Genomic DNA, 27,340 nt, shown 5'->3' with positions numbered 1-27,340 from the left:
AAGTATCGGGCTTAGACTGATGCAATTACCTTCTTTAAATGTTGGTCTCACACAGCTGAATCATATCAAACGACATTTATCTCAAAGAGCAAACGTAGAGCTACGACTATTGAAAATCAATGTTGAGTTAATGTCAGTGAATGTTATTTTCAACATAGTCAGCACTATTCCAGGTACCAGTATACCACAAACTCAAAATTAATACAACCCAGTTGTTCGATTGAGCTGAGGTGAATTTTATGCGATGTCACAGACTTTCATTGACTCTGAAACAGCGTGTGGCTTTTTGCTTCTTAGCATGGTATATGGATTCATTCTCCCACTCAGTAATCCAAGTGCAGCCTGTGTTGCTGCATAAGGGATTTATTCTCCCGCTCAGAAATTTATTTCCCTCCCAGGCGGGATACATCGTATGTTATCAAGATCATGTGAACCAATCAGATCTCATCATTCAGACATGGAGGTATGATAATAAAAGTTGTCAACACACTGCAATACAATAACGCCAAGATGGATCACACATGTTCCTCGACTATTTTGCATATGAGTACATACAACCTGGAAGCATTCGAAGCAGGTATCATTGACTGTGACCAGCATATTGACTGTTTCCTACCATTACTCATGTGATCCCTCATTTGTTTTTCTGATATATTTAATAAGTATCCGGTTAAATACAACATATGTACCTGGCAATCTGTCAAAGCTCTCTTGTCGTACAAGTGTCATCTGTCTCTCAGACACCTCAGGCAGCTTCCAGATGACCACCCTCCCCTCGGAGTCTCCTCGCAGTAACAGCCTCCTCGGGGCAGTCTCGCCCTCGCTCCGGAAAAACATCATGGCTGGCGAACACACCAGGGACTGGAGGGAAAAGAATCGAGATTCACACAGCAATGTCTCATATGCTTTTGAAACTGATTGGACAAACATGGACAATGATAAGCTATGTTATTTTTCAAATAAATTAAAAATCTATCTAACCAGCCCAACAATGGTAATGAAGGCAGTGAAAAGGGGTTGAGCTTTAAGGCAAGTGTATTCATGAAATTGTGTTTATGGAAGGATGTTTGATTTGAGGACAGGAACTGTTATGGTAATGCTGGTGACATGTTTGATGTGAATACAGGGACCACAATGGTATTGCTAGTGAGATGTTTGATTTGAGGACAGGGACCACAATGGTAATGATGGTTAGATGTTTGATGTGAATACAGGAACCACAATGGTATTGCTGGTGAGATGTTTGATTTAAAGACAGGGACAATAATGGTATTGCTGGTGAGATGTTTTTTTATTTGAAGACAGGAACCACAATGGTATTGCTGGTGAGATGTTTGATTTGAAGACAGAGACTGCTATGTTAATGCTGGTGAGATGTTTGATTTGAAGACAGAGACTGCTATGTTAATGCTGGTGAGATGTTCGATTTGAGGACAGAGAGTAATGCTGATGAGAGGTCCAGCTGAAGGAGAAGTTGTCCCAACTAGTTGTGTGGTTAAAACAGCGCCCACGTGACCACTGAAGTGATGACGTCACATATCTTCACATTACTGCTTGATCTCAACAACTGACATCATGATGATCATGGGGAGGCATGTCTGCGATGGGTGGGCCACTTTCGACATAGTTATGCAGGATAAGTATGCAAATGTAAAAAATATTTAGATTTTACTAAAATATTTTAACATATCCTGCATTAGTCCTTAATGCATCTGAATCAGACGGATCAGGTACGGAGGTGGGCATACCTTCAGATGTGATCCTCAGGAGACCCTCGTCAAAAAGTCCAGGCAACCATCACAGCATCCTTTTGTGATGATCGGAAACCATGTGACCATTCCAGCATGAGCATGTGAGGAATGTAGGACGCCCAGGTCAGAGAACAGTAATAGAAAAAAGCCTACCAAGCTAATGCACCAGAGAGTTTGAAAAGCCAGCTCAGGACTGCTGTAAAAATTAATGTCGTTTGGGGTTGTGACCTGCTTGGCAAATGACCAGAGGACCAAAACTACAAGGCCGAGTCCTCAAGTAGTAGCTGGCAAAGACTGTGTCGGATCTCCAGAAGCAACCATCCATGATGGATCTGACAGAGCAGTTGATGTGGAGAGCCAGGGTGGATGCAACCGCGTGAATCTCATGAGGGTTGTTGGCCCTGAGAGGATCCATGCCAGTGGCCTCATAAGCCTGCAGGATGATTGCTCGTAGCCACAAATATATAGTGTTCTGGCAAACGTCTGACTGGGAAGTCGTGGAAACAGGGATGAATAGTTGAGTCTTGAGCACGAACCTGGCACATGTGGAGTTCCTCCTTGTCTTCAGCACCCACAATCGAAGAGAGAGGTGGGATGGTGAAGGACCTGTCAGGCTGTCCTGGGAGTTGATTCTTGGCCATGAAGTCCCAGCACAACCTAAGGTGAAAGGTTCCTTGCACACTGCGCTCAAACCGGACATGGGTGATGCTGAGTACATGCAACTTGATTACCTTCGCCAGTGTAGCCAGAGCCAAGTCTTCTTGGTGAGCAAAAAACAAGGAAGCTGAATGAAGAGGCTCAAAGTGTGAAGGATAGAGTGAACTCCGACTTCAGTTCGTTGAAAATCAACCCCAGCTGATGGAGAAGGCATCTGGTGAAATCCCTGTACAGGATGAGAGTCACCGAGTCATGGTGGTTCAGTAGGCAATCGTTGATATATGACTCAAACTGGATGTCTCTTAGGTGACTAACCACAGGGCTGTGGAAATGCCAAATGGGAGTCCATCCATTGGTAGTTGATACCATTGAAGAGGAACCCTGAAGAACTGCCTGTCAGGTGGATAGGCACGTTCAGGTAAGCATTCTGCACGTTGAGGCTGATCAGGAATCGTTCGTGTTGATTCTGGTCTTGAGCAGTCTCAATGTTGTCATGCGGAAATACGGTTGGCATTCTTGGTAAGGCTGGGAGTTCCCAGTCGTCGATGTCAAACACTTCAGTGGTAACCCCTGTGATCACCACCTTGGCCCTGATACTTATCCTGGCAAGGTTGGTAATTGCCCTGCTGTTTTCCTCTACCTTGATCCCTGCCACAAAAAGACAGGGTGTCCTGGGCCTGGTCCTTGAGAGAATTCCGACATGGCTGATAATTCCCGGCGTTGGAAAACTTGTGAGATGTTTCCTGGGACACGTGCTCCAAAGCCTTGAGGGCGATACTCGAGAGGTGAGAGTGGGACTCGTATATGTCTCTATTAAAAAGAGAAAAAACAGACCTGGGTTGGCGCAAGATAGACCATATGTGCAGCCTTAAGATGATTGCACATATGGTCTATCTTGCGTTGTTGGTAGGTCATGACTATTCGCAGATGTTCAACACGATTGGGATTAGTCTCCAATCAAAAGCTCAAGATGAAGAAGCAAGAGCTAACAAGAAATTTAGAGAGTGCCGAATCTCCTTTTCTAAAAAGGGTAGACGTGTGTCTGGTATTCGAACAGTCGTAGGCTTAGAGGAGCCAGTCATGTGGTGGAGATGTCGTGTAGATGCTCAAATGAGCTCTTGTCGGAGCTGACGGTAGGCGATACACTTGGGTAAGTGTTTTCATCTGGGAGGTCGGAGGCACCAGCACCTGGGTGGTCATGGAAGTGTAAGTTGGTGCAGGCCCCTGTGTAGTCATCAGCGTCTGTCTAGTGATTGGCAACAGAATAAATGTAGGGGAGACCACCAGAGGCAACACTTAGCAGTTACTGAACAGGGGTCAGTACAGTCCAGACACAACGGAAATGTTGAATTGAGTAACAAGCAATGGATGCCAGTAGATTGCTGGAGCTTTTTCAAACACAACTAGTCAGTCTGGGTGACAAGCAGTAATGTGAAGGTATGTGACGTCATCACTTCCACTGTCACATGGGTCCTGTATGATGGTATTAGCCACACAACTAGTTGGAACAACTTCTTTTTCAGCTGGGCCTCACACAGCTTCATTTTTCTGTAAAAAAAAAAGCAGTTAATGCATTAAGGAGTAATGCAGGATAATTTAAAAAATTGTCATACTTGGCATAAAAGGTGCATTAACAAAACAAACACATTGCATACAAAGGTGTCCTACCTGCTCTGCATAAAGATCAAGTATATAGTAAGCATGTGGAGATGTTGGTTGGTGTTGTCGATGGTAGTCAGGGCTGTCGGGACTTGCACTGAAATAAGACACAAGAAAACTCAATACGTACAATGGCATTAAAGTTGCACTGAAAGAATATTTTCAAGTATCTATGAAAGTTTCAACAATTATTCAGTAATAACATGCAAGATGAAGTGCAGTGCTCATATGATACTTCAATGATAAACAAAAATATTCTCAATATTTAATAATACTCATATGATATTTAAATGTAATGTTTACAGCAGCCAAAAAGGGCTAGGAAACAACTTTTTAACTGCCTACAATGCAAGTTAGCAGAAAGATCAAGCAGAAAATACTAGCATCCAGCCAAGCAGCATGTAGTTCCCGCCCTTGTACTGCTCCAAGAGGGTGCTCCTAAAAGCTGTACCGTCAGGTCACAAACTAAACTCCCTTACCTCGGAGCCTTGTGGCTCCTGCTAGTCAATCTATGTTAGGCCACAACAAATTAATTATTACATCTTCATTAGGTTTACGAATATGAGATAATGAAACAGAGCATTTTATTTTTTAATATCTGTATATTCTTTATCAATCTGTTCAAGGCACCTGTGTATATTGACTACCACTGGATGTGATTCACATGAATCATAAATGTTTGGCGGGGTTACATTTATACATGATATAGGTGTTGAAGTCGATTAAGCATGGAATCTTCATTCTTATCATAATTAGTACTGCAAAGAAATGTTTGCTTCTACTCCTAAAATAATAAGACAACGCACTATCCGATCATGAGCTTTAAAGAATTGTTAGTTTAGCCTTTTCACAACACGGAGCAACTCTGGGTGCTTTTCCAAAACACATGATGTTGCATACATACAAACATGGCTGCCTATCTTGCAGCATCTGGAACTTATATTGTCTCAGAAGCCCCAGAAGGATGCTAAAGGTCTTCAACTTATTCTTGGAATGTTTCCAGAGTTCATCATAGAGTCTGTCTGATGCAATACTGACTTATTGTTTCACTTTTACGATCTGGAAATACATGTATCAAACCTGGTACCATTTCCAGAATGAGATTATGTCAACCAGCAGCTGTTGTTCCTTATCAAAATGATAAAAGAATACATCGAAATGTAACAGAATGAAATAACATTCATTTCAACATATGATGGATGACGTTAAACTCTTAAAGTCTTAAAACAATTCAATACAGATAGATGAAAATACAATTATTGAAAAATATGGAAACAAACTCCAGGGAATGAAATGAAACCAACTTGGACCAGCAGGGTTAGTCCAGTCATGCATCAACATTCAACATGTTCCTGAACAAATAAATGGCATGATGTGAGGTTGCTGGGGGTGCAGGTATTGTGGGTGTGGCAGGTGTATAGTGACATGAAGGAGGGTGTAGGTGGCAGCCCCGGGGAAGGGAAATTACATTTTTCAAAATACTTTGCCCATACTCATAAACAATTTCAGATATGAGGAGCTATGAATTTTCCATATAATCATCATGATCATTACAGACTGTTCATTGCACATTGCCTTATGAAAGCATTTGAGATGAGATGTTAAGATAGGATGTCAGTTTGTTGTTTAACGCCACACGAAGCAATATTCCAGCTTTTTGACGGCAGCCTGTAAATAATCGAGGCTGGACCAGACAATCCAGTGATTGATATTATGAGAAACGATACATGCCATCTGGGTATGATGGCATGCAATCAAGTCACTTGACCTCACCACCCGATCCATTTGGTAGCCTTTTACGACCAGCATAGGTTGCTGGGGATCAATTCCAATCTGATATCCCCATGAGCATGATGAGGTGGGGTTGTCAGAAAGAACAAACAATTATTGTCATTTTGGCGTTATGCTCATTAGCATGTTAAGGAGGAAAGCAGTGCTTTGGGGATAATGATTCAGAATAGATGGAAATGATAAGGGATATTGCAAGAATAGATCAACTGAGCTAACTGAAGCTTCTTCGAAAGATCGTGACACTAATTTACTTTAAATGTAAGTAAAGATTTACTTAACATGATTAAGGATAACATACTGTGATATTTCTATGAATAAACATATTGTCAAGTGACAGAGTGTAGCTTCAGTTAGCTCATCACTGAAAGAAAGAATGACAGAGCCTTTCCAGCAGCTCAGTTCTAAACAGAGAGCAATAGCTAGTTCCTCCTAACTTACTCGGTACTCTGGTACTTACTCAGAACTTACAGACTGTCTCCTTGACCTTGAGTTACAAGAAAGTCACTGTTAGTAAGGTATAACCCTACTTCAAACGTGTTTGAATTGGTGATGATGTTAAAACAATGGCAGTCATGGCTCAGGGAGAGTTCGACTGATGAGTTTTACAAACAACATCTATCCATTGACAGGAATAGAACAAACTTTTATAAACGGACATGGTTATCTGAATTCTGATCAAAATAGTCAAATCAACAGATCATTTTTCTATGTGATGACCAGCTATTTCCCAGTATCAATACTAAAGCCACACACCTGACAGAGCATGCTGATTGAAAGTATTGAGAACACTGCAGCTGCATACAATGAAGAAAGACAAGGAATTCCCCACTGAGAACTGTGGTTGTCTTCACAGTCAGTATGTCTATTAATACCAGGACACAAATTCAATATGACAGGTAGACGTTTGACAACAGATTTCTTACACATCATCTGGGTACAAAATCAAGTTCATAGCAAACTAGGTCCACATGCACTTAGATTTGTACACTTTTGAGTGTGCAATGTCAGCGCTAAAGCTTATAAAACAAATATGTATTCAATTTAAAAAAACTTAAAAATGAACCTTTCTGTCACTAATGTCATAACTAAAGCGGGTATTTTTAAAACTCTTTGTCCAACCAAGCTTCAATCATGAAATAGTCTGTTAATGGGACTTTTACTGTAGATCACAACAGCGACAGATTTCAAATAGGTTGCTTAAAACTCAAAAGATCATGACAAATAACAAGAAGATTTGAAAAAACAAACTGAACTTCAGCATACACATTACAGCTTACACATACTAAAGAGAAGGTTAGTTTTCAAAAAATGTATGACAACACAATTGTAGAAAAATTAAGTCCCAAGACGTTTTACATTCCTTACCTTGTAATTGCCTTTCCTTTCAGAAGACTAGTGTTCACAAAGAAAATTAGTAGAATTTAGTATCTATCACATGGAAAGCTAGAACTTCACACTTTTCCCAGGATGAGAATGAGCATTGCTGTTAATGACACATCACAAACAATCCACTGCTTAGACATTTTACACATGGGATGTTCTCACATGAGCTGACTTGCACAGAGCAATTGTAGAGCTATCGCCTGTTGGCTATTGGCTGATGAGAGGTGTCCACAAATTTTCACGCAGAGAGGTATTGTATCAGAGTAAAATATCTGATTTTAACTACATCGAGATATATCTCAACGGACAGTAATTGACTGAATCTGGTTTGGCAACCTAGTGGTTGACATCATGAGCGGCAACTATGCTTGTCGTAAGAGGAGACTAACAGGCTTGGGTGTTCAGGCTTGCTGACTTGGTTGATGTTTGACATTGTATCCCAATTGTGTAGATCGATGCTCAAGATGACAATCACTGGATGTCATGTCCAGACTCCATTACATAAGGACTGCCGTCACATAGCTGAATTTGCTGAGTGCAGTGTTAAACAACACACAAACAAAATATCGTGAGTGACAATCCATGCAATTGGAGCATGACAACATACAATCAGCCAGGTCACACATTGTAACCACCCGATCATCATGTCTTGGTTCTTACAACAAGCAAGGTCTTGTCCAGAGGGTAGCTTACGGAGTTACGACAGGCGTAGCACTACAATTGCTGCATGCAAGCTTGCCTTGGAGGCAAGACATACATTGATGAGATGTAATTTGGTGAGGTATTGCTACCAGTGCATCTAGGGCTGTGACAGTGTGCTGTGACTCGGCGGGATTCAACTTGTTAGTATTAACTGCATTTGCATCAAGACAAATTGGTCAGTGAAGACTACTTCTGCTGTGTCAAAAAAGTATCATCCACAGGCAATGACCTGACAGACTACTTCCTAATGAAGGATGAGACATGCACTGCAGGTACAGTAGAACATGGTTATGATGAATATGGATAAAACATTCTTATGGTTTTCAACATCAGCGGTGAATCAAACAAAGTATATGACACTATCCCATACCGTATATCGCTGTGTACACGCCTTCAAAATCAACCCCAAATCCTATACTCCGTGTATAAGGCGACCTGGAATGAAGCACATCACAAGTGCGCACACAAACCTTATATATGCAATAAAAATATGTTTATCTTGCGTTGTTTTTTCTACGATGATTGGTCACGGGTGTAACTCCAGCACATGTTGCCATTTTGTGTTTACACGGTACGACACTATTCATTTATGAACATGATGAAGTAATAACATATAAGAGACAATGGTGAGTAATTTAATCGCCAATTAACTATGTTATAACTAGGCTTATATTTGCTTCACATTCAGCGTGTTTATTCCACAATCACTTATTCACACTGTCTCCAACAGTTGTTAATACAACTGTAAAAACAGCGGGAATTGATTTCAGCTTCACCGGTTATCACATGTTAGGTCACGTGTGCCATATGCAAATGCTTACCAATACTTCCGGCTCTCTACTCACGGATGTTCATTGTTTTACAGTGTCAGCTGGTTTGACAATCTGCATCGAGGCGGGGGCAATTTCAACTTTATTTGCAGAAATTATTAAACTTTATTCAAGGAAAAGAGATACAAATCATGTTTATGTATGGAAATAGTTAGTGGAACAGTTATTTAGGACGAAATGCGAAGTTTTATTGTCAAATGCTGGGCTGGCTATCGGACGCCAGTTGACATCGCCAGTGGAAAAAAATGTGAGATCTTCGACTCCGTGTATAAGATGACCCCCCTTCTTAACCCCCTCATTTTAGGTACGAAAAACTCGCCTTATACACAGCGATATACGGTTATCTCTGCAGTACAGGTGATGAGAGAATCAGTCGTCACACCAATCAGTGGTGCATCAACATGTCACAGCTTATTGTTGCAATCCTCACATACCATTGCTGTGGTACTAATATATACAAAACAACAAAAGTTAGGGATCATAAATATTTTTGGAGATAATTTTTGTCGTAAAGCCTGCACAATTTCATAAAAATATCCAGAAAAATATTCATGATCCATAACTGTTTTTGTTCAGTATGATATCTGTGACTAAGATCAGTCACAGGTTCAATCCTGATCACTATTTCCAAATTATCATCTTTCATCTCACCTGAATATGTTTATAACATAACAAGCAATGACTTACAATCTTGCATAGCAAGTCAACTGTCATGTTTCAAAACAGAAGTCGCTGAGACGTCCAGGAGACAATTTTTGTGATATGTCAAAAAACTGCTCAAACTCTTTCTATTTAATTCTATCACTGTAACATGTGTTTCTTTAAATGCCAAAGTTCTTCTGTAACAATTTCAGTCTCTGCCAAAAACCTTCGAGACTACAATCCCAAACATGACTCTAAGCATCATTTTCAGTACATGTTACTGTTGTCATGAGGACTATTTTAGCTGAGCTTACTAGACCAAATAGATTTTCAGTAGTCCCGGGCTTCAGATTAGTGGCTAAAGTCGAAGTCTGCTATTTATGAAAATACCAATAAATTGATATGAAATTGTGTATCATATATGTCCACCACCTCTAGCACATGTTGTACTAGAATGGTTATTTACACTTCTTTCAAAAATACATAGAAAGTGATACTTAGGTTTTGCATTTACATAGGTAACATACAACAGGTATACCAGGTATAAGGTAACATACAACAGGTATACCAGGTATAACAAACAAATGTCCACAGCTGCATGGAGCTTGTCAAAACCATGTTTTACTGTATCACTGTTTAAACATGAACAAATAATATCATTAAAATATTACAAGATTCTTTATCCATCCCCTGAGCACATTATACCTATAACCAATTTATCCAAATAATTAAATAAAAGAATATAAGCATGAGATATTCCATACATGCTTTAAACAAACCAAACTAAATAGATTGAAAGCGACACAAAAGACATTCTACACCAGGCTACAGAAAGCGATGACAACTACATGCTTTCATTTCTTTTCAAGAAAAAGATTGTTTCCGGACCAGTGACATTTTCTATAATCTCCACTTGTTTCCCACGTAATCAGCATATATAGTTCATATACTGGTATAATAATCTTGATGATAATCCTTTTCATGCTAAACAAATTCCTTTCATCATGTCACTGATGTTAATTACAAACATACAAAACTTTTCATTTCTTTTTCAGAAGTTCCTTATTAAACCATGTTTACCATACTGTATACACCATAAGCACCTCAGTGCTTAAAGATATTGACAAAAAGGGTGCTCAATAAAACCATACACAGCATGATAAGTATGTTTTCAGAGATTGAGTGGACAGTAAACAAACCTAGTTCAAATGTCGATGAAACTAAAGACGTTTTGATAACAGCTATCGTGTGCATTGTACATGTTGTAAATTTTCTGTCTTCCCAGGAGTGCTTATACAGCAAATAACTAACTAAATAAGGTACTTATTTCGTACAAAATGATCTAATTTGTTGCTGTCATCATGAAGAACAAAACCTTATCATGTCTGTCAATTACCTAACAGCATGGATGATAGTGATATAAAACAAGACCCAAATACAGAACACCACAGAGTCTTGAGACAAACTCACATCCACCATCTTGACAACTAGAAATATGATAAAATAGAGTGTTCTCTCCATACTCACTTTGTGGGAAGCTTGTAGAGATACCCCTTGCCATCATTGCTCCATACAATGACGCGGTCCACGCTGATGAAGTCGCCACCTGCCCACCGTTCACCGACGCGGTTCGACTCAGAACACAACAAGGTGAAATCCCCAGCATCGTATATCTACAATGGACGACAGGTTTGAAACTTCAGTCCCCTGATCTACTTTCTACAGCTAGGAGTGTTGACACTTAGTGGGTACAGTCCTGTATCACAATACACAGTTGCCAATAAGATACATCAAGGAAACTATATTAGATCTGGAATACCAATGTTTGTTTCCAGGCACTGCTAACATCTGTAAAACACCTACAAAACTTTACTTTATTTCTGCCTCATGGTAAGAAAAAAAATTAATTTCACAACTCTGTAAAAAAAAAGTTCAAACTTTCTACTTTCTGAAACATATATAACTTTTCTTCAATCGTACAGAAAATGCTGAAAAGGTTATAAATATGTACATATTATGGAACACAATGTATAATTTGGAAACAGTATGACTGGTATCAACAGCAAGCTTATCAGTTCATCTTAACAACAGCGAGCTCTTCCTCCAACAGCTGAGCTACACACAGCACACACAACACGTGGAGGCTGAACTACTGGCCAATATACACTGCAGAACATAATACTCATCACATAATGCCTATTTCAGAAGTATGTACACTAGAAGGTAATACATTTATGAAAACATGAAAATACATTCCCAAACAATGTATCTGGTTAATTTGGTACAATATGATAAGAATAACAATTTTTATCAATAAATGTATAAAGAAGACAACAGTTGGCCTATGATGAAAAATTGACTGTTCAAGATTCAACATTGGTAACTATGACACGAGCAGTCTCACATCAAGCCTATATAAATGCCTATTCTCATCCTACTCCACTACCGTGCACATGCATGAGTTAAATCTTCTGTTATTTACTAAGTACTGATAAAGGATTTCTTTCACATTTTCCTGCATCATTAATAACAGTGAAGGAACCAAGCATAAGCTGTAGCATTTAAGTCCAGAATAATTCTTGAGCAAAACAAAAGAAAGTGTGACATTTGAAGTGTGTCTTTGTTATTGTCAAACATACTTACAGATATGCTTGTTTGGTAACAAATTGTGTTATTAAAACAAAAGAATAGTAAAAAAGCAGCTTGTGGAAAGGTTATCAAAGCAGTCTGTCTTTTGTGCAGACTTCTGAATCACTCATATTCATGCTGCATCTTATTAAAATCACATCTTTTATTCCGACATGAAAATCTGACAAACCTACCATTGTTCATGTCAGGTAAATTTTCTAATCAACCAGTTTGCGTCAAGGTGTCATACTTCTTGATATGAGCAAAATAAGCATTCCGAACTTCATGTCTGATTTCAGCACCTCATATATGCACAGACAATAAACAATAAAGGCTGCAGCATATATGTAGTGGCTATTCAATGCTTGCCCAAAAGGGTTAACATTGAGGGAATATTTACATTCTGAATGGGTTTTCTTTTGTAAATTGAAATTACAAATCAAAGATATGAAAAGTGGTAAAGATACAAAATGATATCTTTTTGGAAATTGTCAAGAGACTATAGTTGGGGTCTTGCTTCATGAAACTCTTAAAAATTGAAGGTATTGAAACCCTTGGGTACAACAATAGTTTCAAATAGCTTGTGTATCACTCTCTTAGATAAGTGGATAAGGTCAAAATTGCAGATCATGAACCAACAACATCTTCTTGTGATTTACCATGTTTACTAGCTGTCAAAAAGAAACTGTTGAAGCAATTGGAAGCATTGGCGAAAAACATTATCATGTGATTATTGCAATAGAACAGTTACAATACATGTCATTAGATAATCAATGTAGGTTTCTGTATTTCAATCTAATATTTTCATGAACACCTTCAAATGACCAGTACATTATTTGTATAGTAAGTCTTTCATGCATGCTGAAATGTGCATATATACAAGATATCAGCAAGAATGGCAAGTTAGCAGTATTGGAAGTAAGAAAATGTCAAAAATCACACAGAGCTAAGACTTTAAAAGTTCATTTGGTGGTCACTCAATGGTCAAGTTACCTACAAAGGCATATATGATATACAGTCCATTCAATACCAGGCAGCAGGTCTGAAAGCGCATTTGAATACAACATCCAACACCAGTCAGCTTCTCTTCCACAAAGAGTCAAAGCTCTCATGACTATATATTTCTGTGATCAAATCCATTTCAACTATTGAATATTGTAACAGTCATGCACCATGACACATGCTCACACATCCTCCAGAGTAGGTGTCAAAGTGAGTGAATGAGTTGGGGTTTGCACATCTTCCCGAGGCAAGGGAGTTAACAGACTGAAAAAAGTCCAGTTTCCACCCTTGACAAACTAGGCTGGAATTTCTGGGCTCGATCGTAGCGCCACCAGTGACCATATGAGTCACATTCCTTCTATGTCCGTCATATTGACCAATCAGATTCCACCTCTCATATCACTTGCATTTGCTTCAAACAAAATGGTGGTCATTATTGTACTAATACGGGTCTTACTTCACAAAGTGCATCAAATCAAGTGAGCACCTTGATTAAAAACAAGAAAAGATCTGAAAAATATCTGTTGATGCTGAGTTGGCACACATGCTTTGCAAATCCTACAATCGACCGAAATCTGCACAGCATTTTATGAAACAGATGTCGATTTCGTTCTGTGATTTTGATTGGACTATGCATACACTTGTTAGTCAAGCCAATTCAAGCCTAGTTGGGCCAAGGTGGAAACCAGACTTTTTTAGTCAGTTGACTCCCTTGCCTTGGGAAGATGGGTTTCTCAACACCAGAAATATTCCAGCCAAAGGTGGAATGCCAAAAATTGACATGTAGCCATGAGAGGTATCAAAACCAAGACTTTGGTGCGACAAATCACCTCCTTAACCCGAAGACTAAACCACGGCCTCTAACTTGGTAATTGAACATAAAACTGTAGAGAAACCCTAACACACTCAATCTTACAGTCAGGCTATTGAATCTCAATGTCCAATGTCCCGCAAGTTGATATCAAGGACTCAATACTTCTGGCAAAGGAAGTGGGTTTTGTGAATATATTTTGCAGCCCACTTATTACGGGGTGTTCTATCCATGTCAGAATTTATTCACTTCTAAAATATGTGTAATATGTTTAAGAGAGATAGATGAAACCAATTTTCCCTGACAGGGTGAAGTGCATAAACTGGCAAAGAAGTACAATTATCTCTAGGCTGTTTGGAAAATCCTACTAATGGAACTACAGAGTGTTGTGACAATGATCTCAAAGGTCCCTACAAGTGCATGAACATGCTGTTTTATCTGAAGCTGAAAACATGAAATGCCCACTGATTGTGAAACAAGTAAAATCTACCCACAGAATTACATTGAATTTGTGTGGTTCTCCCACAGAAAGTGATTACCTGTGTCAGCATTGCTTCAAAAAGATTCTCTCAAAATACCGGTTAATTTGCTCGTATTACTGACTCAGGTGACCGATAAACTATTGAACCAATTGTGATAAAAAGCAACATAAACTTTAAAGACACAAAACCAAAACTATATATGCATTATACAGCACTTAAATGCAACATAATCATCTATCTAAAAATAATCCTCAGTACAAAACACTAATTCCAAATCAGTATTTCCAAAAATCTAACACTAACAAGTCTACTGCAGCATGACTGATTTGAGTCCTATTGTCATAATGACAGCAGTTAAGTAAACAACTCTTTTTCATCCTGATTTAGCCTGATAACCTTGGAAGCTGGCTAATAGTTTCATGATCAACCCCAAATGTATACATGAATTTGGAAATCGCTGTGAACTAGTCATTCACCAAGGACTTACTATTCCCATAATCACAGGTCTTATTGTGCATAATATATAAAATACCCTCAGAAACAAGTAGGTTAACCTCCAATCCCTCTAAAAAGAATGACATGGCAGTAACCATGGAAACAACAGTCCCATTTAAACAAATAAAGTCCCCTTCTTTGTATCTAATTTAATGTCAATATTCAGTCCTCTACAGTTTTTAAGTTACTAATTTAAATACTTCATTATGAAGTGTTTTAATTGAAAGTTCCAATGGTTCTATGGTCATCTGATACACTTGATTAAAACAGGTGTTTCATTTTAGAGATTGGAGGTTCACAGTTTCTTGTAGAAAAAGTGTAAATATGATAATTTTGCGAAACACCCTCAGATTGTCTTTGTCTGTGTTATTGTTAATGTTCTGGTCAATCAAACAGTTGTTGGATGAGTGAAGCAAAAAGTAAACCATGCAGGAGAAGCATTTTGTAATGTTCCTTATCATGTTACCATGGTTACAAAGTACTTCCATCAGTGACTGTCTGATCAATGCCTGGCTGCAGCTGTTGTACTACAGACATTCACAAATACCAGAATTCCTCTCACAGACATGATTTATATTTCCACACATGACAAAGTTTCATTATTTCAGGAAAGTATGTTTAGCTTAAAACATGTTCTCATCATCAATCAGTGAACACTTAAACATACCAAATTCATTTCAAGTTTTAATAGCATTCCAAATCAAATTTCTCATGTATCAACTAAGAGAATCATAATGTGTGAAAATTTTACTCATTAAACTTAAGCATTTGAAGTGTACAAACTTTAAAATGTAAATTAGCTCCAGATGCATTTGTGAATGTTTGTAATAGGAGGTGTACAAAATGAATTAGACATAGAAACTAGGAAAGACTAAGCAACTGAAACCAAACATCATGTTAGGTGAAACGTACGCTACTGATGGTACTAGATCTAGGCCGCAAACGATCTTACCCGGTTTCCATGGTGACGAGGACTCTCAGATTGGGGGTTATAATTATACACCTTGAAAAGTGATATAGAAGCGATCAAGTCAGGCATGATGTTACCATTTGTTTTGTGATTGTACATTACAAGGCTAGTACAGGAGGGTGACACTGTATACCAATCATAGATTATACTTCTGTAGGTACATGGGTTAGGACGGGTCTATTGCTTGTCGTAGTAGGTGACTTAATTAGATCAGGTGGTCAGGATCTGTGACTTGGTTGATTGTGTGTCATTGTACCCTGACAATGTGGGTGTTACTCATAAATATCAATCACTGGCTTATCAGTTCCGACAGGATTATTTACTAGCGGATGTGATATAGTTGGAATGTTGCTGACTGCTTCATAAAACTTTTGTAATGAATGATAATTTGTTGTCGATACAAATTAACATTCATTACTTGACCTAAATACTTTCCTTGTGAAAAAGAATAAGCTAACGGTTTCTGTTCCAAATATTGAAATATATGCAACAGTGACCTTCTTTATGTCTCTGCAGTAACCATGGCAACCTGATGGGCCATATCTAACTTTTGACACACTGCAATCAGCAACATTACAGCTGCCAGCAACAGTTGGGTCTGGTTCAGGTAAACAGTGGTAGACAGCATGAGCAACAATATACATTCACACTATTAGGTTACGACACACGATAACCCAGGTGACATATTCTAAGCACACAACCCTTTGTTTGGCATGTTTAGTTGCCACTTCAAGCATGCAGCACTGGGACCTATGCTGAACCAGAATACCATGGGGTTGTGACATTATAAATAAATATAATCTTAATCATGTTTGTTTGTTTGTTTGAGTCATCACACATTATCAGGAATTTCTATGTTTAACAGCTTTTGTCCCTACCAATCACATGTAATTACAAATGTATTTGGGACCCTTCAATCACTCAAAATTCAACATGAGAGTTAAGAAAGGACCAACTGACGTGATTGACTTTCACAGACTTGGACGCGAGTATGTTAGTCTGAGGCAAGTGAACATCTAGATGGTTTAATTATTAGTTGTTACCTCCAATATTATAGTTACTTTACATAAAATACTACTTTGAAATGCTCCGCAGACAAACTGGATACAACTTATAGTGTCAATGCCTGATGTCTGTGTTTTTTAAAATACCTGTGTATCATGACAGTACAAGGCCAAGGATGGAACTTGGCACTTGTCAGTTACCTCAAAACAGTTTGTTTAATGTTAAAGGTATCCCCAAGGTTATGTGAGTGAGTGAGTTGGGTTTAACGCCACTTTTAACAGTATTCCAGTTATATCACGGCGTGTCAGCTTAATGTGGGAGGAAAGCCCGAAGTGATGCAGGTCTCAGACGTTTACCACTTTGGTGAAACCCATGAGCACCCTCAAGGTTAAGAGAATGTCAGGCTTTATATGGGATGTCCCCCCCCTACATGGTATCTCTCTCCAGACCTGTAAACACCTCAGGACAAGTTGCATCCCCATAGGCCCAGTATATAATATTTATACAAGACTGACTATATATCTTATTGTTTAATGGATGAACTTTTCTTGATTTAGTAACAGAAATTATTTACACCCAAATTTTGTGTTCTCTTGAAAGTCATAGTGTGGATAGTAGTTTTGTTTAAACTCCCACACAACAGGCATTGTGAAATAATATCTAAATGTTCTTATATTTTATGTCATTTTTTAATATTTTTAACATGTTTAATGACAAAAAGTTCTAATGAAGACACTCATTTTTTAGGCGCCTGAATCTTGACACTATCAAGATTCCTTACAATATTAATTGATCTGGCTATAGCATAAGAGAGAAACTCATAGGACTATAAATAGACAAGCTAGCTACTACCCTTGATGTGCATCTCCTGATACAAAGTGAATACAACACTATCAACAGTTATATCTATTTGTATAGGAAAAGTAGGTATGTCTGTCTGTGAGTCGCACGGATCAGGGTACAACATGATACAAATGGTAACATCTTTGCTCCTAAATGAGTAGAAAACAGAATGACATCTACACTGAGACATGACACGAGGTATTACAGTGAACAATGTGGGTGAAATAAGTACAAAGTCCACTGGGGTTTCAATACAGAGAGTAGGGATGAAGAAGTAATTGATGGTAACTACAGATAAAAAACAAACAATTAACCACCTAGAAAAAGAAACAAATATATTAAAAAACTATGTTAAAAAAACAATATTCACCAATATTATCAATACAAATATCCATACTAATCCTATATTTCTATTAGCTGATGATGGTACATGTAATTTATTTTTCGATCAAGAGGACGTGAAATAACACTAGCAGGTATCCAGTCAAAAGATCTAATTGTGTTTCAAGCTGTCCTTGCACATAATAAAGAAAACCTTGAAATTGTTATCTGGGACTATAAGCATGGTAAGTCTGCATTTAGTTTCTAAAGCCAATTCCATCAATACAAATACAATTCTGTGCCTACATGTGTAAAAATGGTCACATATTGCGAAAATGTAATAACTAAACAGGATAAAGCATACAGTGGAACATCTTAATTAAGATAATTATTATCAAACCATTTTGTAAATGCTGATCTTACACATACTGTTAATGACACACTTGTAATCAGTTTCCATATGCACAGTAAGCTATTACTTTTATACTGGTACATAGCTGACATAGAAGTCAAACATGTAAATCAACCAGAGTGAGAAACTGCCGACATCCCCCGTGATCACATTCTGTTCATGGAATATTTGAATAACTTCACATCTTGATATTGTTTAGGAGAGAAGTACTACTCAAAAGGCATTCTCAAAATCATGACCTTTATCATGTTTATGCAGACAAATGCACTTTTAGAAAAAAAGAAATAATAATTCAGAAAGAACTAAACTTGAACTATCTATTTTTTTTTTTTCATAAAGGCATGCTTGATCAATAATGACAAGACAGGGAAACATTCACAAGACAGTTACCATGGTTACATACACAAATAGTCACGTAACATCAGAATAAACAATTACAATGGCCTCAAATAATCAAACCAGTGTAAAGCCTTTTTATGAAAGTTACACAAGTCAAAACCAATAATTGTTTCCATGACAAAGAGATTTTACAAAAAACTTTTAAGATATCAGGACTGACTTATTCAGGATGATACTACTGTGAAATAGTGGAAGCTTATTTCAAACCTTAGGATGATGTGACTGTGAAGTGGTATGGATAAAGTTATTAAACATCTTATGTTAGTAAAGATGAAATGGGAGATTTATTAATTTTTAAATCTATTCGGAATAAAAGCAAAACGTTAAACCATCATCAATAAGCTTTCTATGAACACTGAGGGATGGGTGGTTGGGAACACTGGATTCAATAAAGATAAAATAGTTGCCATGACGACAGAATGTGATTTACCTGCCAGTACTTGGAGCAGACAATGAGGACAGTCCGCTGGTTGTACGGGCAGCATGTTAAAGTTTGAGCATTCAGACAGCGAATCTGCTTCGATTCATCCTCATAGACTGACTTGGTCTGTAAATAAAGTTGTACAACAATATCAACACAATACTGTGATTCACACCATTAACACTAAAATGTCTATAAACATAGTTCTGAAAAGGTCTCATATTTGAAAAATAAATGTCTCATTTCAATCAATACTTTATTTCAGATAAAACTTTATTGTCTACACCAGTTAGAAAATGACAAAAACAGAATGTAAGTCTTAAAACTATGTACATCGTACAATCATACTACAATGTACATCTCACATAAATCATTGATGATAAAATTATATTGAAATATAGTTAGGATGTAGTTTTGCTAACACAGTCATTCCATTGCTGTATTAAATGATAAGAGATCAACATAATTAAGCTATGAATAGATACAGGATTAACACATGAATTGATACAGGTAAATGTATTAACAACCATTAAACAAAGATCTTAAAATTAATTCTCGATGAGTAACAGTAGTCTTACCTTGGGTTCAGAGGTCAGTGTCCATACTTTGACAGTTCCGGAGTTAGATACAGCTAGCACTACATCATCTGGAAATAGCAGAAACATCATGATTAAATCTACTCTACTGTATAAACACTACCTCCTACCTGTACATATATAATATATACTTATCAACCACACTCTGTACATCACTTGCTTGATATCGGTGTTAGAACCTACACCGAAACATCGCTCCTAATTGTAATAAAGAAGTTGTTCTTCCATATATCTTATCCTTACTTAACATCATGATGATCATATCCAGGCATGCAGTTGTAGTTTCAGAAAAACAAAGTCATGAAAAGACCAAGTACATTGCCATTAATGACACATCAGTAAAAACAGCGCTATCACTTACCCCCGGCATGAGGCACATTAGTTTGTTTGTTCATATAGTAGTGAACAAAAACTATAACAAAACAACCCCATAAAGCCTAAAGAAGAGACAGTCAATTGGGCCGCTTTTTGTAATCAGAAAAAAAAAATTAAATGTGAAATTAATGCACACAAAAGGTCCTTTCTCTGAAAAAAAACAACCCTCAGTTTTTGTAAGTATCTCTTAGACAAACTAACTTCAGTTGTTTCTGAGAAACCTTGCCCCCATTGCACAAATAACACGGATTGAAGGCCGTAACTCTGTAAACAATTAATTGACGGGACCAATTTTCAAACTCAGTCTTGACAACTATCTCTAAGATAAGCATGCAAACTTTGATTGTTGTAGCTTCAGTAGTTTCTGAGAAAATTTGTCCCCATTGCAAACACTTTGCACTAAGTAGAAAAACATGGGGCAAGGGCCATAACTCTGTAAAAAAATTTTTTTGACGGGACCAATTTTCGAACTCAGTCTTGACAACTATCTCTTACATAAGTATGCAATCTTTCATTCATTTAACTCAATAGTTTCTGAGAAAATGTGTCCTCATTGCACACACTATGCACCAAGTTGAAAATCATGGGGCAAGGGCCATAACTCTGTAAAGAATTAATTGATGGGACCAATATTCAAACTCAATCTTGACAGGTATGTCTTAGATAAGCATGCAAACTCTCATTCATGTAACTTCAGTAGTTGCTGAGAAAACTTGTCCCAATTTCACTCAGTATGGAGCAAGGGCCATAACTCTGTAAAATATGAATGTAAGACACCAATTTTCGAACTAATTTGAGGGTTGTGACCAGTAACATCAGTGTGCAAAATTTCATTTCTCTAACTTGAATAATTTTTGAGAAATCTGTCCCCATTGAGAAGCGGACGGACGGACGAACTCCGTTCCAACACCCCCTGCCCCACTTTTGTGCCAAGGATAATAATGCAGTGTCTGAACACGAGTCAAGGAAAATGTCATTCGCTCCAATAACATCAGCTTATAACATGTATAAACAGCCAATATAAATATTCATGTTAAAATCTACCGAAAATGACAAGTTCAGGCTAGTAGACTCAACAGCATTTGTTAGAATGTAATGAACATGTTTAAATGTACAGGCTTTATTTACATAATGATCATATAAGATATATGGGAAATGAGATCGTGTAAGTGAAAATCAAACAAAATTATGGCTTGACTAAGGGACACAACTCTGCATCCATGTTTAATGAAGGAGTTTCGTAATCATGGTAAATGTATGTAACTGCCACTGAAAAAGTAATTAAACTAGCCCACGGAGGTCACAGCTGGTCAGGTGCTGTCTCATTACATGTTCTTACACCCATATTTGTTACAGCCTAGCCACATACTTAATTACACCAATAGAATACCAGCTTGTGTTATATATTGTTATTGAAAGGAAACTGAGACACTTTGAGCCAACATGGCTAAGAATATAGTTACCCTCTCTTTTGACTGGTCGAAGTACACAGCAGGCGCTGATCCAGTCTGGAGCTAGTTTGGAGCACAGTGACCACAACAACTCAAAACTGAGGGGATCGATGACATGGATTTCTGGGTAGTAGCCATTACACACAAGCCTCAGTTCTTTAGAAGAGCGGAATCTGTAGGCCTGGGTGTAGAAAATAATCAAGATGCAAGACATTTACTCTACATCTGCAATGTTATACATGTTGAAACTTTCCCACTGGATCCTGACTACAGTGTATAACCAGTTTTTGATAACAGTGACTCTCTGTCTGTCACAAGGTGGACGACCAGATTAAAATAAAGGGGCTGAGATGATCATTCCACTATATTGCTATTGTTTTTTTAAAGTCAGGAATCCTTAAATTGTTTGTTCCTAATTTCAAAAACTGTAAACCATGCTCAACTTGGGGTAGTTTCGTTCAGGTACAACAATAATACTTGTTTGTTTCTTGTTTTAACACCGCACTCAGCAGTATTCCAGCTGTATGACGCCCGTAAATAAATGAGTCTGGACCAAACAATTCAGTGATTGATATTGTGAGGAGCAATCCACAATGTCAGGGAACCTCATTCATTTGGTTGCCACCTACAACTGGCATAGGTTGCTGTGGATTTATTCTAACCAGAATCCCCACAGGGACACATAAATACCACTACAGATTACAGGGCTACAAGAACATAATGTGTAACCTTAGATATATATCTTGATAGTGCAGTCATGAAAGGATACCATCTTGACATGAAAGGGAATGCCTAGATACTTTAGAAATATCCAGCAAACTTGACTCAATTCAACAACCATGCCAGCGATGGCCCTTGCAAATGTACTCGTACATGGTAACATACTGTCAGAAAGTCGTACTCTACATGTATGGTTGTGAGGTGAGGTGAAATGGGGTTTAACGTCGCGTCCAAGATTATTGCACAGAGGCGGTCTGTATGGTTGTGTATTGATACATGAAATCGCAATATCATGCTTGTATTAAAGGCAAAAAATTCCACCAATATCATGTGGAGAGCCCTCCTTTGATTGTGAATGTCAGACACTGCATCTCTCTCAGCTGCAGGCAGGCAATACTCACATTAATATCAGTGTGCACAATAGACATCTTCGTGTGTTCAATGCATCGACCATCAGTGATATCCCATAAACACATCTCACTGAAAAAAATGAATGGATGACATAAAAACATTTCAGTTTTTGAGGTACAGTGACACACACACACACACATAATTTGTGCAGTCAGCGGCCTTAGACACAAATCTTAAGCCTAAATCAAGTAAAATTAGCTTGGTCTAGAACGCCAAGGTTGGAATAATTCAATGTAATTCTACTGAAAATGAGTTGCTGCTGTCAGTTGGATTCAGGGTATCAAACTCAAATGTTTTTGGCACAGTTTCTGTATATTATATTATTCTTGTAGATAACGTTATATCATCATGGAAATCATCTTAAGACTTCATTTACATTTACTGATAATGAAAGTCATAGTTTGTTCATCAGACAAAAATAAGGAGAAATCTTGTGCTTTGAAGTTAAGGCATTTCATGACTTCAGTCAAAAAACACCCTACCCATTTTCTGAGGCACTGACAACATAAGATGTTAACGGATTGTCCGAGCCGAGGGCCAGGCAGCTGATAGCTGTTGTATGTCCAAACAACATGCTCCTGGGGTACAGCTGCAAGGATAAATATTGGATCAATATTTGATGTGCACAAGAACTTCAAAATACAGAACACAAAACATGCAAAATGAAACACAGACACAAAACCTTTTTTCTCATTGATCATGATGGCACTTCAAAACATGACAAATCATCAACATCAATATCAATGATCAATATAAATGATTAACTTTTTATAGTTTTATACCAATATATTTATACAAAAATAATCAGCAACCTTTTCTTCATCAGCATGATCTGCAAAGTATAGTCATGACAATGAAACAAAATTATTCTGAATTATAAAGTTCTAAATTAACCCAGATGGATATTAGTGATTACTTTTTGGGCTAGCATTAACACTGCTCATGAAACAAAAAGATATGCTATTGGATACTTTAAGTTCTGTGAAGAAAAACATAATGCTGTTCAGTATTTTTCAAATCCCAAATTACCAAAAGGTACCAGTTCACCACTAGTCTGATCTCCAGAAATATTCAATGATTTTGGAGTTCTGCCCTGGAAATGAACACTACCCTCATTTTCAGCTAAGTCAACTTGTCATCATGAAAACATAAAAGAATGCTCTGAAGAAAAAAATGCTCTGAAAAGGGAAAACGGACTGACTTGCTGATCGCTATATCCCACCACCCCCCAACTCCCCTCGTTTTTCAAAACTGGGGGAATATAAACGGCATGGTCAGAGATATAAACAAGTAAATGAACAAACCTGCCAATTCTCATTGAGGTCCCATATACATATCTGTCCATCATTGCATCCAGTTACTATATTCTTCATGTCTGCTGTCATGAGAATGGCAGATATACAATGTGTAGGAGCATACCTGCCCCACAGCACCATGGGCACCGCCAGGTTGCTTGCCGATGACATTTTTAATGATTATGGTATTTTCTGTAAGACAAAATATATAGATAACATACATCATGATATATCAGGTCTTATGTAAACAAAACAGAGATTCACAAATCCTAAGCTTACAAAGATGACATTGCCATGGTTGAACTAACCATGATAAACTGTTAATAAAATAAACCTAGCTATGTTAATTGCTTAGGTTATTGTAAAAATGTTTAATACTGCATACAGCAATATTCAAGCTACATAAGGACAGCCTGTAATTATGTGTAAATACATAAGACTAGACTTCATGCTTCGAAGTGCCAACTACATACAAGCTGGTTTGCACGATCCAGACTGGTAAAGGAATATTGCTGACTGATACTCAAAACAGCACCAACTCACTCACAATGTGTATTTTTGTTCTTTTCAGATCATCATATACCGGTAGGCCTAATTAAATTATTTTGACATAAAACAAGACGTGTATGTGATAATGACAACTTGACAAGCGACAGTCTGGGACATTAACAAGATTAGCCAGGATAATTATCTCTTAGTAGTGACAATCTAGCCTTTTACATTTACAGATGCAAATCTACTAAAATAGTCTGATTGGGGCACAAAGTTGACACATATATGTACCTTTTTTACCACTATTGTCATGAAAATGTGCTTACATATTAGGAAAAAAAAGCATCATGACACTAATAACCAGGAAAACGCCATGCCCATCATCAATATGTGTGATATTCATAGTTTGTACACATCCTTTTTCCACACATTTCTACACAACGCGTAGTCCCCCATGGAGCTGTCAGAATCCTGGAGTGGACCCTATTTGATCATGTTGATTTCGTTAATATATGCTAAAAGCAAGATTAAAAATCAAGAACAGTCAATTCACCCTAACCAAATGGAATGGAAAGTCACAGTGACCGGTTGTCTCAGTGACACACCAGTGTTCTGTGTTTAATTACTACACAGATGTGATCAAGCGCTGTGATTCAGTTGAAGATGGTGACAAAACCGTAAATCTGCTCGTTCAGTACTGATTCCGTTGACCGCAAACGTCAACAAAATAACAAAGAGTCAAAATTATACGGAATCCGACTTCTATTCCTTATCGACAGAATTCACTTGCAACGTAACCTTACCATTCGCCTACATTCAGCGTCCAAACGAAAGCTCAAGACATTATGAATTCTAATCAGCAGACATCATTTTCGAACCGAATTACAACCCGGAAGTGCTTGGGGAAATATGATACAAAATAGTTCGCGGTAGTATATCTGATTTTACATTCGGTGTTCATGTTATTATTCCTATTTTAACCCACAATTGTGTGTATATAAGTTAGACTTTATATGGGGGATGTTTAGCCGTATTCAAACGAACTAACGTAATGAGCGGAGTAAAATATTGATCTCGAAAGTAGATCACAACATGCATACCGCTAACAAATATATACACGCCAGCCTTCTATACCTATCTTCAGCATTTTCATATGCACGTATTTATTCTTTATGGAATATAATAAGATATAAGTCACAGATGCTAACTCCACACATTCCTTAAACCTACATGTCCATTTACAAAATCAAGATTTCGGTTTCCTTATTTACCCTGCAGTTATAAATATGTTTAAAACTGTAACCTGTTACCTACCAGACCATAAAACGAATATGGCCTCTGGTTTAGCCAACTAACCGAATCTATCACGATAATAACGACCGAATATCAATATTTGGAGTTATTTAATTGCCTAACAACTCTGGAACAATTAGATCTACTTCGTTTTATGTTCACAATCATTTTCTCTTTGGAAAACATCCTTACATTTTCAAACATTAATTTCAGGGTATTTTAATACGGTTTCTTCCTTAGATTTGTTAGATTTTTATGCCTGTTACATATATTCGTATCGCCAACTGTATAAAAAACCAGGTTAGCCTCAAACCAATGTGACATTTCTTCAAAACAGCTTTGCTCATCTTTCACTTCAATAGGAAGTCACGCTTTGAATTGTATTAAATGGTATACGTAATTTATCTGCCAATGACAACAAAAGCAAAGTGTAGGTGTTTAATTAATCATTGTTGTGAACCATATACACATGGTTTAAACAAAAGAAACCAGGACAACCAGACCGGAAAATGGATATCTCATTACTCCATATGAAAACGGATTGAAAATAATAATATTAGAGCATAAGCGGTAAATTTTACCCCCCAAAACCACATGAAATAGTGTTTGTAATGATGTCGTAAAACAACGAATGGGTAAAACTAAATATGAAATAGATAGTGTTTTGAGGAATGATAATCCAAAGGATTACCTCAATTCCTTTGTTGACATATTTTGAAGTATTTCATTATTGAAATACTTTTTTTTAAACTCGACGGGAAGACATAGGTCATCATTCACAGAGGACGGGATTCTTCACATTTTTTTTACGGGACATCAGTAGGCAAGCTACGGATATAAGAAGCTGAGAACAAAACAACCGTCACGGTAAAAAAAGATAATAATACATATAAAATATATATTGATAAAAAAACAGGGGAAGCGAGTCTGACAGTAAAATGGCCTCTGTGATAAAAGCTAAATACCACCAAAGTACAAAGAGTGAGTGAGTGAGTATGGTTTTACGCCGCTTTTAGCAATATTCCAGCAATATCACGGTGGGCCAAAGTACAAAGAAGTGGTAAGTAAATTGATGAGGAGAAAATAGTACATTTTCCAGGTCTCTTCGCTATTCAACTGCTTGTATAATTTTTTTTTTAAAATTAGATGGGGCAGAGTTGTTGATAAACAAACGTCGGTCGGATGTTGTTACCTGTGTAAAAACCGTGTTTTCATTTTCATTATAGTGAGTGTGGTTTTACGCCGCATTTTGCAATATTCCAGCAATATCCGGCATGGCGGGGGACAGAAATGGGCTTCACACATTGTACCATTCAGCGAATCGAACTCGGGTCTTCGGCGTGACGAGCGAACACTTTAACCACTAGGCTAGCCCACCGCCCCTGTTTTCCTTATAAGTACAGTGACATAACATGAATCAATTGGTGTATATATATTTCACCTATTTTGGACCTTTTCCCAAAATGTGATAAATACGCTATTGCAATGTATGAAAGGTGTTCC

At 37.6% G+C, this 27,340-nt stretch overlaps 1 protein-coding gene across 7 annotated transcripts in view; it reads right to left on the bottom strand.

The window, feature by feature from the left end:
- LOC124142531 (WD repeat-containing protein 7-like) overlaps nucleotides 1–25,437 on the bottom strand; it is a 42,741-nt gene extending 17,304 nt beyond the window's left edge. Inside the window, exons 1-13 of one of the 7 annotated variants that reach the window (XM_046511065.2) lie at nucleotides 25,348–25,437; nucleotides 24,062–24,244; nucleotides 23,240–23,346; nucleotides 22,748–22,826; nucleotides 21,639–21,807; nucleotides 19,783–19,850; nucleotides 19,214–19,330; nucleotides 15,786–15,836; nucleotides 10,943–11,088; nucleotides 7,224–7,250; nucleotides 6,316–6,342; nucleotides 4,077–4,164; nucleotides 690–861 (exon numbers count right to left, since the gene is read on the bottom strand). In XM_046511065.2, the coding sequence (XP_046367021.2) occupies nucleotides 690–861; nucleotides 4,077–4,164; nucleotides 6,316–6,342; nucleotides 7,224–7,250; nucleotides 10,943–11,088; nucleotides 15,786–15,836; nucleotides 19,214–19,330; nucleotides 19,783–19,850; nucleotides 21,639–21,807; nucleotides 22,748–22,826; nucleotides 23,240–23,346; nucleotides 24,062–24,223 (1,213 nt within the window). In that variant the 5' untranslated portion in view covers nucleotides 24,224–24,244; nucleotides 25,348–25,437. Of the gene's footprint in view, nucleotides 1–689; nucleotides 862–4,076; nucleotides 4,165–6,315; nucleotides 6,343–7,223; nucleotides 7,251–10,942; nucleotides 11,089–15,785; nucleotides 15,837–19,213; nucleotides 19,331–19,782; nucleotides 19,851–21,638; nucleotides 21,808–22,747; nucleotides 22,827–23,239; nucleotides 23,347–24,061; nucleotides 24,245–25,347 lie in introns of those variants that run through there. The other 6 variants (XM_046511066.2, XM_046511067.2, XM_046511068.2 and 3 more) reach the window with 6 other exon arrangements.
- Nucleotides 25,438–27,340: the final 1,903 nt, after the last annotated feature.

Source organism: Haliotis rufescens, unplaced genomic scaffold (assembly GCF_023055435.1).
Source record: "Haliotis rufescens isolate VD_foot unplaced genomic scaffold, xgHalRufe1.0.p SCAF_17, whole genome shotgun sequence".
In the NCBI taxonomy this organism is placed as follows: Eukaryota; Metazoa; Mollusca; class Gastropoda; order Lepetellida; family Haliotidae; genus Haliotis; species Haliotis rufescens.
This window is presented reverse-complemented; position numbering and strand designations above follow the sequence as displayed.